At 40.5% G+C, this 15,133-nt stretch overlaps 1 protein-coding gene across 3 annotated transcripts in view; it reads right to left on the reverse strand.

Moving 5' to 3' along the window:
* Positions 1-836: 836 nt before the first annotated feature.
* Positions 837-15,133, reverse strand: part of TBL1X (transducin beta like 1 X-linked) — a 276,885-nt gene continuing 262,588 nt past the window's right edge. For all 3 annotated transcript variants that reach the window (XM_075853975.1, XM_075853977.1, XM_075853976.1), the window contains 4 exons: positions 10,658-10,785; positions 5,058-5,223; positions 3,449-3,550; positions 837-1,916 (listed from right to left, as the gene is read on the reverse strand). In XM_075853975.1, coding sequence (XP_075710090.1) covers positions 1,890-1,916; positions 3,449-3,550; positions 5,058-5,223; positions 10,658-10,785 — 423 coding nt within the window. In that variant the 3' untranslated portion in view covers positions 837-1,889. The remainder of the gene's footprint in view (positions 1,917-3,448; positions 3,551-5,057; positions 5,224-10,657; positions 10,786-15,133) is intronic.

The following is a 15,133-nucleotide window of genomic DNA, read 5'->3' on the forward strand; positions in this document are numbered from 1 at the left end:
ATTGTTTTAATGGCCGTCACATGGACATATACTATGGTTGTCTGAATTCGGCCTAAGTGTCCTCTTACTCGGCCTGACGTGGGCCGTGTAAATGAGAGCCAATCAACGAGACAACTTGCTGATCGGTGCTCGTTTGCTCCTTTCACACAGAGTTATATATGGGAAGTGTGCCTAAATACCATAAAAGTCCACATGGCAATGCAGAAATGTCAAACAAGCCTTTCTTCTACAATCAACAAACGCAAAGTAGCTTTCTCTCTCAGCCAACTAGATGCTCAGGCCACAAGTGTCAGAGGCTGTCAACTTGTAGAGAATCATTTTGTAGGCCTCCCGGAAGGCGCTGAGGGTACCAGACAGAAGCATTTGGGGAAAATCTTCTTACCACTTTTGGCAGGGACAACTTCTTGGCAATGTTTGATGTTGAACAGGCCCACCCTATTCTCACCCTATTCTGCCTAACCTCCACCTCCAGGCCCCCCCCCCCAACAACCTTTATTGCCAAGTTTCTTAATGAAGAGACACTCTCCTGCGTCTCTTAGGGGAAAAATCCATCTGTTCAACATTCATTTTGTCTGTGATTCACTATTTTTTTTTTAAAAGGAAACAACTCCAGAAATTCCACGTTACAAATAAGGAAGTCCATATATATCCACGGAAAAACAAATCCTCTCATATCCTCTTTGGCACCTTAAATTGTTCAGTGTTATGACTTCCTCTATGAATAGTGCATGGGGACATTAAAAGGACATTTAAATAAAGATCATATTATTGTGTACACAAAGAATTATTTTTTTCACGCAAACACAGAAATGGAATTAAAGACCAAACTCAAATCAAAAAGGGTACCAAGTCTTTAATATACCTTGCATTTTTTACTTTTTTTTTTTTGCATGACTTAGACAATCCCAACATTTGCATTTTTCTCATTTTTAGAATTAAGATTTTTAACATAAAAAATATTTGTTTTCTTTTCAAAAAATACAGTGGGTTCTTTCTCTTTAAAAGTTCATCTTTCTTTTTTTGTAAAAAGCTTTCCCGGCGTTGCATTCTTATAAAAAGCATGTGACACCGTGTCATGAAAAGTGCCCTTAAACTCTAAGCTGCGGAGGGGAAAACTCCTCAGTGCAGGAGAGGACTTTGCTATGAAAAAGCAACGCTGGACACTCCATTACTCAACTTATTAAGAGGTTATAAGAAGGTAGTGACCAGAAAGAAAATTTCTGCAAGGAGCAATGTTAAGCATTTCTTCAAGTGTACTAACCAGCAGGTCACATTGATTTTGGACAAAGGAAAAAGCTGAATTGATAGCAACATTAGTTCCTGACATAACTCTTGTCTCTTCCCCTAATCCACTACTCTGAGATGGTAGAAAACCACTGAACAGGTAACGAAAGCAACAAAAAGTAGTCTAGAAAATAGAAAGTGTCATACAAAGTCATGTGGATTTTTTATTAAAAACTGGTCTTTGTAGGTCCTTTGGGGAATCTGTAGTGTCCAAATTAGGTTTGAAGTAAAACAAATGAATATAAATTGGTTTTCCCTTTTGGTTCATCGCAGCCTTTTCCTTTTCATTCTATCTTGACTTTTTTGGCACAGTTTTTGCCATAGCAAACAACTCAAACCAAACATGTCTGTCAATCCAAAAATTGCCCTGCTTATTCTGGCTGAAATACAGTAAAAGCCGTCTACAAAACCGTCAACACCAGAAGGATGTCTAGTAAAATGGGTCCATGAAAACTGTGGACATCCTTAAGTGTTCGGCTTTTAGGGAGGTTCTGTTATGATTTACGTTCTGACTTTGTCAGTTTTGCACAAAACCGGAATCTGTCATTTCAGACAGTGCACATTCGATGCTGGTCCATTGAAACTTTGTTATTGGATTATTGGCTTCACTTCCTCAGATCCAGAACACATACCTGGGGTGAAAGATCATATGTATGTGGTCAAAGTGTTTGCATAAACATAATTTACTAAGATATTCTAACTTTTTATGAATTTGCTCAATATTTAATGTTCATATGTTTGTATGCAGCAGAATACGTAAGCCAATTTGATGTGCTTTGCATATTCTATCATATACAAAACAGTAAATAATGGCACATAACTACACCAAAGAACTTACAGTATGAGAACATGGTATATAATAGTTCTAAACGGGTTTTTTGGTTTTAGGTTAATAAGGCATAATCACTATATAAATAAAAAGTACTACATTTTCTAATTTACTTTGCGTATCATTTCCTCACCAAGTTCAAAATGTTAGTTTGCTGTGAGTGAATGAGAACACCATTAGGAACCTAATCCTTCTCTTAGCTGAGAAGGGGATAGAATTTTATCCATTCTAGGCAATGCTCAGGTAGTTTGCTACAATTTGTCAGTCTGGAGTGCGGGCTGTTTAGCTCACAGAGCATTAGGCTGGGTACACACTGAGTTTTTTGCAGGAGGAAAATCTGCCTCAAAATCCCGTTTGAAATTTTAAGGCAGATTTTCCTCTGCCTGCTCCCCGACTTCCGCAGCGTTTTTCGCCCGTGGCCATTGAGCGCCGCGGGCATAAAACGCAGTGAAATACGCTTTCTCTGCCTCCCATTCAATGGGAGGTCAGAGGCGTAAACGCCCGAAGATAGGGCATGTCCCTTCTTTTGCCCGCGAGCCGGTCTTTCCGCTCGCGGGAAAAAAACACCTCCGCCTCCCATTGAAATCAATGGGATGCATTTTCGGATGTTTTTTGGCGCGTTTTGCGGCGCGGTTTCCACGTCAAAAAACTCTGTGTGAATTCCCCCTTACCTGGACTGGATAGAATTGGATCCACTACTCATCAGAGAGCAGAACTACCTATGAATTGGTTTTCATTCTTTGATGTAAATAAGAATGTTGTCATTCACGGACAGCAATGTTGTAGCACAATTTATTTATACTTTGATTAAGCATAATTTATATAAATCCAGAAAACATTTTTAAATAATCACAAAAATATGTAATTATGATCTAAAGCTCAATAGAGGAGGCCAAGATGACTGCTGCGGCGTCCATGAAAATAGGGGCCTAAATCAGATTGTGCTATTTTTTTCCTCATGGGTAGTGTGAACATCTCTACTTTTTGGTGACCTCAATATCTGATTTATAAGCTATGCATAATGAGGGCTCAGAGCTTGTGTCCCCGACTACCCTTTATAGAGAACAGCTTGACCCTTGTTTTCTCATTGACTTCCATTATAAAGTTCTAACATACTTTTTACTGTAAACAATAGTGTTTAGCCCTGTCCTATTGTCTACGCAAAAAAGGGTATCCTTGATGTATAGCACAAACATGTATACCAAAGTGTGTCATTTTGGCCAATACAAATCAATGGGACACCTCAAGTAGCCAAGTCCAATACTAGTTACTTTTTATGAGCTGACCAAGTACTTTGTACTTGTATAAATCTATCATTCAGTATTAAATACTCACTGATCCATCAGATGCACTTGCTCCTACTTTGTCACCTCTGGCATTCCAGCAAACTTCAAATATTCCTCCTGTCCCCCTGTAGCTGTGCACTAGAGAGCCACTCTGCCAGTCAAAAAGAAACAGAAATGAATCTTTACTTGTATTTGATTTGCTTGTACAGAGATATTAGACTTAAATGTGATCCGCCACATCATTTATATTGTTTGATGTATTAATGGTGACAAATATGGTTCCTCTAAGGTTGTCACAGCCACACCCATGGGCAGTACAACTTGGGTCTGCACGTCTAGACAGACAAAACATTCTGGATATGAGGAATTTGAGATGTTGCATAGCCCTGCCAAGCATTTTATTAGAGAATTGCTAATCTCTGATATAAAATTGCTGGTTGACCAATACTGAAGCGTCCAAAATGTTTCTATTGTTTTCTTATTGTGTGGTAGCTTTTAAAGGATATGTATACTGTCTTCAACCAACATTTTTTAGTGCAGCTTTAAAAAAATGTAAACAACTTTGAAAAAAGTCTTGATTTAGAAAAATATTACCGCTTTGCGGATATAGCTACTATGCAGACTTCTGTCTCTCCATGCTAACATACTGCAAATATGTGCTCTGTGTAGTCTGATCCTGTAGTAATAACTTACTCCACTGACTCTGATACTAAATGAGAGGGAGTAAAGTTACTTTTACACCGGCAAATTTTGACCAGTGCAATGAGCGCCGATCAACGAGACAGCCCGTTGATCAGCGCTCATTTGCTCCTTCCATAAGGAGCTAGTATGGTATGGGGATGAGCGATCGTTACTCCGATCGCTCGTCCCCATACATTTTGTATCATGTTGGCAGCGTATCTTATTTGCACATTAAAAACGATACGATCAGCTGATGAATGAACGTTTACACTGGGCAATTATTGGGAACGAGGGTTCTTCGAACACTCCTTTGCCCGATTATTGGCTAGTGTAAAAGGACCTTAACCTATGACTGCAGGCTACGCAGGGTTTGTTTGTGTTCTCTAAACATGGAATCACATGAGTTTGCATAGAAGCGGTATACAAAAAAAACAGTAGGAGTTTTTTTTTTAACTAAGACTATTTGCAAAGTTGCAAAAATGAACGGAAATTGATCTCTACCTGAATATGATTTACTGGTACAAACTTTTTAGACTTTACCGTGATTATTTACATTGTTTGATATATTAATAGTGACAAAGATGGTTCAACTGAAGTTGTCACAGCTACATCAATGGGCAGACGGAAAAAAATGCTGGATATGAGGAATTGAAGATGTTGCACAGTTCTGCCTTTCATTGTATCTGGGAATTGCTATCCTCTGAAATAGAACATTATCGATGGTTTGCCAAATGTGAAGCTACACTTTAAATTCTTAAAAAAATATTACCAATGTGCTTAAACATACTTCAGCATTTTTTCAGCATAATGTTACCTACAGATTTTTGCGTTCAGGCTAATTGCCATCATTTTTAATCTTTCCAGTACTTATGCATAAGCATTAGAGAATAAATGGTAAATGGGTTCTTAGTTATAGACCATCAAAGTCAATGTTCTATAAGTAGAATCTTATAAAAAGTCACGAAGATTGAACATACCTGAGTGTTCCATATATGAACGCATTTGTCAAATGAGCCGCTGGCCAGGTACTTTCCATCTGGACTAAAGGCTACACTATAGACGGGTTCTTGGTGTTTGGTTAATGTGTGAATGCAAACGCCCCTCTCAACATCCCAAAGTCGGACTGTTGAATCAAATGACGCACTGTAACAAAATGACATAACAAATAAACTTTCGCTGAGCAATAATATACAATGGTCTGTCAAGTTACAATGGCTTCTGGGTTACAAAATGTTCAACTAAAGTTAGGCCCACACATAGCAGATTGCTGCAGTTGATGTGCCTTAAAAAAACCCACTATACATCACCTGGTGCTCCTGTGGCAATGCCTCTCTGGTTGCCCGTCCGTCTCTGTACATCCGGCCACTTGTGATGATGTGTCGTCACATATGACTGCTGCCGCCTGTGATTGACTGCAGTGGTCACATGTCGTAATGACACATCACCACTAGAGCATGGGTGTGCAGAGAAGAACAGGGGAGGTGTCGCTACGGGAGCATCAGAGAAGGTGAGTGTAGCAGTTTTTAATTTTTTCTGCAGCATAAAATTACAACCTGCAGATTTCGAAATCCGCACTGCAGGTCGATTCTTATACAGAAAAGTTCTGCAGTATGTGAATGAAATGTATTCAGATTTGTTGCAGCTGTATTGCGCAGCAGATATTCCAACTGCAAATCCAGACGTAAAATCCACAGAAAATCCAATACGCAGGTTTACAATTGCTTTTTCTGAGCCATCGTAACTTAAACAACATTTAACTTACAATGTCAGAGACAGTGTCAATCCGTGGCGCATGCGATTAACGGGTAGATCCAGCCAGTGAGTGAGCGCATTTCACTGGTAAAACTCCTGTAAATCCGTGCATCACAACGGCACTGTATTACTGAAGTTCATGCCCTGACTGGCTGTCTAGAAGCGCCTATCTACGGTACAGTAAAGTACTACATGTCCTGTATGGCTTTCAATCTCTACTGCCAGAGCGATTTCCCTGCTTCCAGCAGTTCTTTCTAAGCTTTATATGGAAGAACTTGCTATATGTTTTAGTTATCTGCTTTTTTTCTTTATACTTCATTCTGTAGTGTTTTGAGTTGACATTTTAGGGGCTTCAGAACTGATTACTAGTTTTATGTACAATTGTTTCAAGTTCCAAAGGTGATCCTGGAACAAATTAAAGGCTAAGTATTTAAACTAGGGCTGAGGAGGGAGGTCAATGTAGAAAAAAAAGGGGTAGCCAGGTTAGAGAGGGGTCAGACTATATTGGTGGGGGGAGAAACAGAATGTGGGGAGAGGACTAGACAACAAGATAAGGAGATCCTTTCGTTACAAAACATCAGTGTAAATAAAAAGGCCCGATTAATGTCAAATCACATTTCTGATAATAAAAGTGAAAAACTGACAGGCAAGTTAAAGTGTATGTTCACAAATGCCAGAAGTCTAGCAAGCAAAATGGGGGAGCTGGAGGCCTTAATACTGGAAGAAAATGTAGATATAGTTGGTGTTGCTGAAACATGGCTGGACTCTTCACATGACTGGGCTGTAAATCTACAGGGTTTTACACTTTTTCGGAAAGACAAGACAAATAGGAAAGGTGGTGGTGTATGTCTGTATGTGAGAAATGATATGAAGGCGAGTGTGAAACAGACAATAGTGGGTGAAGACTGTGAGGAGGTTGAAACCTTGTGGGTGGAACTAGAAAGGGAGGTAAACACTGAAAAAATTACTTTTGGTGTAATCTATAGACCCCCAATATAACTGAGGAGATGGATGTTCAGCTATATAAACAGATGGAGCGGGCTGCACAGGCGGGTACTGTAGTGATAATGGGAGATTTTAATTTCCGGGATATTAATTGGTGTCATGGTTCGGCTTCAACTGCAAAGGGGAGACATTTCCTCAACCTGTTGCAGGAAAATTTTATGGGCCAGTTTGTGGAAGACCCGACTAGAGGTGAAGCGCTGTTGGATCTGGTCATTTCTAATAATGCAGATCTTGTTGGGAATGTCAATGTTCGTGAAAACCTCGGTAACAGTGATCATAATATAGTTACATTTTACCTATACTGTAAAAAACAAACGCAGGCTGGGAGGGCAAAAACATTTAATTTTAAGAAAGCCAATTTCCCCAGGATGAGGGCTGCAATTCAGGATATGGACTGGGAAGAACTAATGTCAAATAATGGAACAAATGATAAATGGGAGATTTTCAAATCTACTTTGAGTTATTATAGTGCAAAATGTATTCCTATAGGTAACAAGTATAAACGACTCAAATTAAACCCCACATGGCTTACACCTTCTGTGAAAGGGGCAATACATGACAAAAAAAGGGCATTTAAAAAATACAAATCTGAGGGTACAGCTGTAGCCTTTGTAAAATATAAAGAGCTTAATAAAATCTGTAAAAATGTAATAAAATTAGCAAAAATACAAAATGAAAGGCAGGTGGCCAAGGATAGTAAAACAAATCCTAAAAAATTCTTCAAGCATATAAATGCAAAAAAGCCAAGGTCTGAACATGTAGGACCCCTAGATAATGGTAATGGGGAGTTGATCACAGGGGATCAAGAGAAGGCAGAGTTACTAAATGGGTTCTTTAGCTCTGTATATACAACTGAAGAAAGAGCAGCTGATGTAGCCGCTGCCGATGCTGTTAATATATCAGTTGATATACTGAATTGGATGAATGTAGAGATGGTCCAAGCTAAATTAAATAAAATAAATGTGCACAAGGCCCCGGGACCAGATGGGTTACACCCTAGAATTCTTAAAGAGCTTAGTTCAGTTATTTCTGTCCCCCTTTTCATAATATTCAGAGAATCTCTAGTGACTGGTATAGTGCCAAGGGACTGGCGCAGCGCAAATGTGGTGCCTATTTTCAAAAAGGGCTCTAGGTCTTCCCCAGGTAATTATAGACCAGTAAGCTTAACATCCATCGTGGGGAAAATGTTTGAGGGGCTATTGAGGGACTATATACAGGATTATGTGACAATAAATAGCATTATAAGTGACAGCCAGCACGGTTTTACTAAGGACAGAAGTTGTCAAACTAACCTAATCTGTTTTTATGAAGAGGTGAGCAGAAGTCTAGACAGAGGGGCCGCTGTGGATTTAGTGTTTTTGGACTTTGCAAAGCCATTTGACACTGTCCCCCATAGACGCCTAATGGGTAAATTAAGGACTATAGGTTTAGAAAATATAGTTTGTAATTGGATTGAGAATTGGCTCAAGGACCGTATCCAGAGAGTTGTGGTCAATGATTCCTTCTCTGAATGGTCACCGGTTATAAGTGGTGTACGAGACAAGGGAAGGAGTAGGATCCAGCGCTGAGTCAATGTTTAAAATGGATTTTCTGTTCCAAGTTTAATGGCATATTGTTAAAAGGAAGTCCAGTTGTGGATAGTCCTGGGTAGGTAAGAAGTATAGGTAATGTCCTCGGGGCCTACGCGTTTCGGACGACTGCCGCGTCCTTAAACTTGGCTGTAAGTTTAAGGACGCGGCAGTCGTCCGAAACGCGTAGGTGTACCCCAGGGTTCAGTGCTGGGACCACTATTATTCAACTTATTTATTAATGATATAGAGGATGGGATTAATAGCACTATTTCTATTTTTGCAGATGACACCAAGCTATGTAATATAGTTCAGTCTATGGAAGATGTTCATGAATTGCAGGCAGATTTAAACAAACTAAGTGTTTGGGCGTCCACTTGGCAGATGAAGTTTAATGTAGATAAATGTAAAGTTATGCATCTGGGTACCAACAACCTGCATGCATCATATGTCCTAGGGGGAGCTACGCTGGCGGATTCACTTGTTGAGAAGGATCTGGGTGTACTTGTAAATCATAAACTCAATAACAGCATGCAGTGTCAATTAGCTGCTTCAAAGTCCAGCAGGATATTGTCGTGTATTAAAAGAGGCATGGACTCACGGGACAGGGATGTAATATTGCCACTTTACAAAGCATTAGTGAGGCCTCATCTAGAATATGCAGTTCAGTTCTGGGCTCCAGTTCATAGAAAGGATGCCCTGGAGTTGGAAAAAATACAAAGAAGAGCAACGAAGCTAATTAGGGGCATGGAGAATTTAAGTTATGAGGAAAGATTGAAAGAATTAAACCTATTTAGCCTTGAAAAAAGACGACTAAGGGGGGACATGATTAACTTATATAAATATATTAATGGCACATACAAAAAATATGGTGAAATCCTGTTCCTTGTAAAACCCCCTCAAAAAACAAGGGGGCACTCCCTCCGTCTGGAGAAAAAAAGGTTCAAGCTGCAGAGGCGACAAGGCTTCTTTACAGTGAGAACTGTGAATCTATGGAATAGCCTACCGCAGGAGCTGGTCACAGCAGGGACAGTAGATGGCTTTAAAAAAGGGTTAGATAATTTCCTAGAACAAAAAAATATTAGCTCCTATGTGTAGAAATTTTTCCTTCCCTTTTCCCTTCCCTTGGTTGAACTTGATGGACATGTGTCTTTTTTCAGCCGTACTAACTATGTAACTATGTACACCTTTGAAACCATTTTTTTTTTACTAAAACAGTGTATCAGTGTGATTGGTGCAACTTTCTAATTACTTTTTATTAAAACTAATTTTTACTTTTTCAGATACAGCTGCTCGGTATCCTGTATACAGAGCAGCTGTATCGTGCGTTGAAACCTGAATCTGTCAGGTCAGTAGGACTGACGTGTTCAGTGACAGCGGGTCCTGTGTGTCTATGACATGCAGGATCGAACTTTTATCGACCACATCATAACTTAGATGTGATCCGTAACAGGTAGTTCCTGTGTGTCAGAGACACGCAGGACCCGCTGTTACTAAACCTGTCAGTCCCACTAACCTGACGGATTCGGGTCTCAGCACAAGTTACAGCTGGTCTGTATACAGGATACAGAGCAGCTGTATCTGAAAAAGTAAAAATAATTTTGAATAAAAAATAATTAGAAAGTTGCACCGATCACTTTGATACACTGTTTTATTAAAAAAAATATGAAATAAAAAAATATATCTATATTTTCAAAGGTGCACATTGCCTTTAGTATAGTAACCTGAGGGTCCACTATATAAATCATATAATATATAAATAATGCATTTTTACTAGATAAACTTGACTTATCTAAATTGTACAGTAAAATCTACCATCTATAAAGACAATCTGTATAAAGCTACGTAGAATATATGATATGAAGTATGGCAAGTGTCATACGTCAGTGGTAGCAAGCATTCCAGTTAGAATAATAATACGCATTCATTGTGTTGATTTTTATTTCTCATTATTTACGGAGCACCAATAGATTTAGCTTCATCATACACAGGTCCAAATTATAACATGGGGGGAAAAAACTATTGTTCTTAAGCCACCCCTATTTTGCTGCTCCTACTAACACAGCTCAGACTTCCTGCCTGATATCTTGTCCTGTGTGTACATCTTGGTACCAGTTGTGGTGGTATTCAGGCGCTGTATAATTAGAATAGTTATATATAGTGATACAGTAATGTTCAGTTAGTGTGATTCTGATGTCAATATCATCACTTGATCACTTGACACATGCCAGAATTTCATAGGGGCGCCTTACCTTGCTAACATGATGTTTGAGTTTGGGTTGCTGGTGCCAGGACCTGTCGGACTCCACTTGATTGTGTAAATTTCTTTATTGTGGGCCTGCAGATCATGTACACAAACATCTTGCTTCATACTCCAGATCTACAAACAAATTAATATACAATGTTAATGTTGAAGTGTCCAAAATGTTTGTAATACTGGAGGCAGTTAAAGGATATGTAAACTTTTATCAATTAGTTTTATTTTAGTGCAGCTTAACTTTGAAAAAGTCCGGATTTAATACAAATATTAATACTTTCTGCATATAGCTCCTATGCAAACTTATGTGTTTCTATGGTTACAGACTACAAATATGCCCTGTGTTTATGCTGATCCTGCAGTCATGTGTTACTCTGCTCCCTTTTCCCTCTCTCCCTGTTAACAGGGTTTTCCAGAAGTTTAAAAAATTAGCCTGAAAGTAGGAAATAAGACAAATTAATAAAATAACCAAAACTCACCCGGTAAATCCCCTGCCGTTCTAGTGCTGAAGCTCAGGTGGTCCCCGCTGACTTTTGTTTACTTGTCCTTCAGTGATAACGTCACATACGTCCACGTGACCTCTGTCGCCAATCATTGGCTAGCTGAGGCTAATGATTAGCTGCAGTGGTCACCTGAATGTACGGCATGTGATGACTGCAGCAATAAAGACCGGCAAGGATCTCTGGAGCGGGTGAGTATTGGTTATTTTCTCAATTTTATCACATTTCCTACTGTGTCTAATTTTTGAAACTCCTGTAACAAGGAAACACTTAAGGCTATGTACACACAGCAAATGATCAGGCTGAAGAATACAAGGCTGATTCCATAGGAAAGAGTCTCTGAAATCCAGGTGTTTTTTGGAGCTGAATTTCAAATAATTTTTTTAAGCGTTTTTTAAGCTTATTTGAAGGTATATTTTCAAAGCGTTTTTTTTAAGTTCAATGGGAAAACCAAAAAATCAGCTTGTATAACGCTTCAAGAAGTCAATGGGAAGCTATTTGCAGGTGTATTTCAAGTATATTTCTCAAGCCTTGAGAAAGAAAAGTTCACCGGAAGTTCACTTTTTTTGCAAGACATGAGTGCTTTCCAGGACTTTTCTTACTACTGAAAATGTGCCGTGTGAACATAGCCTAAGTATAGATAGAAGCTGTATACAAAAAAAAGATAGGATTTATTTTTAAACCAAGTCTATTTGCAAAGTTTTAGATTGAAGCAGTAAATTGATTGAAAAAGCGAACATACTCTTTAATTGTCAGTGTGTAGTTTTAACTTCTAGATGACCATCATAAAAAAATCTACTTTTACTGACACACAATGTCAGAAGCTCATAGGAGCAGAAGGCCTGTACAAAGATTTAAAAATGAGCTGCATCCAGTCTATGGGGCTGACAAGCATCCATCACAGCCTATGATTAATGTATATGTCGAGAGTTTTTCCCGGTGTAAATGCTAAATGTAGGCCAAAAAAACATGATGTGAACATGGCCTTATTGTTGAGCCAAGGAACTTCTACCGGAAGTTTCTAATGTTGGAGGTTTATAAAAGTGTCTCTGGAAGCAACTTGTGTCTCTAAAAATTATGTGGAACTGCAGGTCCTAACAAGTCTATTGTTGGACAATATTAGGGTATTGAAAAAGAAGAAGAAAAACCAAGGTTAAAATGGGATTATTTAAAAGTAGTTGCGTCGGAAAATTATGTACTTCAGTTAGAAGTCCGGGTAGATTTTTGAGTCTATTTTGTTAGTTGGAAGTCCCTGCAATCCACCAACCATATGACACTCAGCTTCAGCCGGTCCCTTATGCAGCACTATAATTAAATATAAAACCTGAACTATTTGCTGATCATGAGAAGACACAAAAGTCTAAATGAATGATATTATTTAAGAGAAACCACAAAGTGAAATCACATGGACATAATCTGTCTCGTAAACCACATCCTTTTTATTCATAAACACACCAGAATCCAAGTGGATTTTATGAAATATTATAAAATACGTATCGCATACACCAGGGGTCTCAAACTCGGCCGGGTAGGTGGGCCACATATAGAAAAAATGGTAAGTTGATGGGCCGCATTACTTTCAAATTTGATACAATACAAAATTATTGTTAATCAATTAGTTATTTGAACTACTATAACACTATATTACTATAATAATAATAATACTACATTACTATAATAATACTGCTATGTTTAAAATTTGAGAGAATTCTCCACGTGTTTATTTCAACAATCCAGTTTTCCAGTTTAAAGAGGCTCTGTCACCAGATTTTGCAACCCCTATCTGCTATTGCAGCAGATAGGCGCTGCAATGTAGATTACAGTAACGTTTTTATTTTTAAAAAACGAGCATTTTTGGCCAAGTTATGACCATTTTTGTAGTTATGCAAATGAGGATTGCAAAAGTACAACTGGGCGTGTTGAAAAGTAAAAGTACAACTGGGCGTGTTGAAAAGTAAAAGTACAACTGGGCGTGTATTATGTGCGTACATCGGGGCGTGTTTACTACTTTTACTAGCTGGGCTTTCTGATGAGAAGTATCATCCACTTCTCTTCAGAACGCCCAGCTTCTGGCAGTGCAGATCTGTGACGTCACTCACAGGTCCTGCATCGTGTCGGCACCAGAGGCTACAGATGATTCTGCAGCAGCATCAGCATTTGCAGGTAAGTAGCTACATGGACTTACCTGCAAACGCCGATGCTGCTGCATAATCAACTGAAGCCTCTGGTGCCGATGTGTCCGACACGATGCAGGACCTGTGAGTGACGTCACAGATCTGCACTGCCAGAAGCTGGGCGTTGTGAAGAGAAGTGGATGATACTTCTCATCAGAGCGCCCAGCTAGTAAAAGTAGTAAACACGCCCCGATGTACGCACATAATACACGCCCACTTGTACTTTTACTTTTCAACACGCCCAGTTGTACTTTTGCAAGCCTCATTTGCATAAATACGAAAATGGTCATAACTTGGCCAAAAATGCTCGTTTTTAAAAAATAAAAACGTTACTGTAATCTACATTGCAGCGCCTATCTGCTGCAATAGCAGATAGGGGTTGCAAAATCTGGTGACAGAGCCTCTTTAAGTGTCGCTAAATGCAGTCCGGTGGCTCAGTTGACAGCATTTGGCAGACACACATGTCAAGATTGGGCAGCCCCTTTTTAGATAGTGCCACAGTGCCCTCTGTAGATAATGCCACAGTGCCCTCTGTAGATAATGCTACAGTGCCCTCTGTAGATAATGCAACACACCCCTAGATAATGCCAGTGTCCTCTGTAGATACTGCCACACACCCAATTGTAGATAATGCCACAGTGCCCTCTGTAGATGTTGCCACAGTGCCCTCTGTAGATGCTGCCACAGTGCCCTGTGTAGATGCTGCCACATTGCCCTGTGTAGATGCTGCCACAGTGCCCTCTGTAGGTGCTGCCACAGAGTCCTCTGTAGGTGCTACCACAGTGCCCTCTGTAGGTGCTACCACAGTGCCCTCCGTAGGTGCTACCACAGTGCCCTCAGTAGATGCTGCCACAGTGCCCTACATAGATGCTACCACAGTGCCCTCCATAGATGCTGTCACAGTGCCCTCGCAGATGCTGACAGTGCCCTCCGCAGATGCTGCCACATTGCCCTCTGCAGATGCTGCCACAGTGCCCTCTGCAGATAATGCCAACCACAACCCAAGTAGATAGCTCCATTGGGGCTCCCTCTAGGAGTGGAATCCCCAGCCAGAGCATTGCCGACACTTTGGCTGGGGATTCCTCTGCTGTTGGAGCCCTAGCACTAGTATAGGCTCTGCGCTGGTACTCCCTGGAAGCCACTGACATCAGTTTCTTTTATGGACAGTGATGTCAGGGGCTTGCCCAGAGCTGGGGTCCCGGAGCAGAGCCACTTCTAGCACTCTGCCTGGGATTCCAGCTCTTCTCCTGACATCACTGTCCATATATGGACATGGATGTCAGGGGCAACCCCATAGCTAGAGTCCCGGGCAGAGCGCTAGTAGTCACTGGGACTCCTGCTCTGGGGAAGCCCCTGACATCACTGTCGATGTATGGACAGCGATGTGAGAGGCTTCCACAGAGTCCTGGAGCAGAGACTATACTAGCGCTCTGCACGGGACTCCGGCTCTGGGAAAGCCTCAGACATCGCTGTCAATATGAGGACAGGGATGTCAGGAGATTCCCCAGAGTCCTGGAGCAGAGCCTATACAAGCGCTCTGCATGGGACTCTGGCTCTGGGGAAGCCCCAGACATCGCTGTCAATATGAGGACAGTGATGTCAGGGGATTCCCCAGAGTCCCGGAGAAGAGCCGATACTAACGCTCTGCTAGGGACTCCAGCTCTGGGGAAGCCCCAGACAACACTGTCCATATATGGACAGCAATGTCAGGGAATTACACAGAGTGCCGGAGCAGAGCCGATACTAGCGCTCTGCAGGGGACTTCGGCTCTGGGGAAGCCCCAGACATCGCTGTCCA

Source organism: Rhinoderma darwinii, chromosome 2 (assembly GCF_050947455.1).
Source record: "Rhinoderma darwinii isolate aRhiDar2 chromosome 2, aRhiDar2.hap1, whole genome shotgun sequence".
Lineage (NCBI taxonomy): Eukaryota > Metazoa > Chordata > Amphibia > Anura > Rhinodermatidae > Rhinoderma > Rhinoderma darwinii.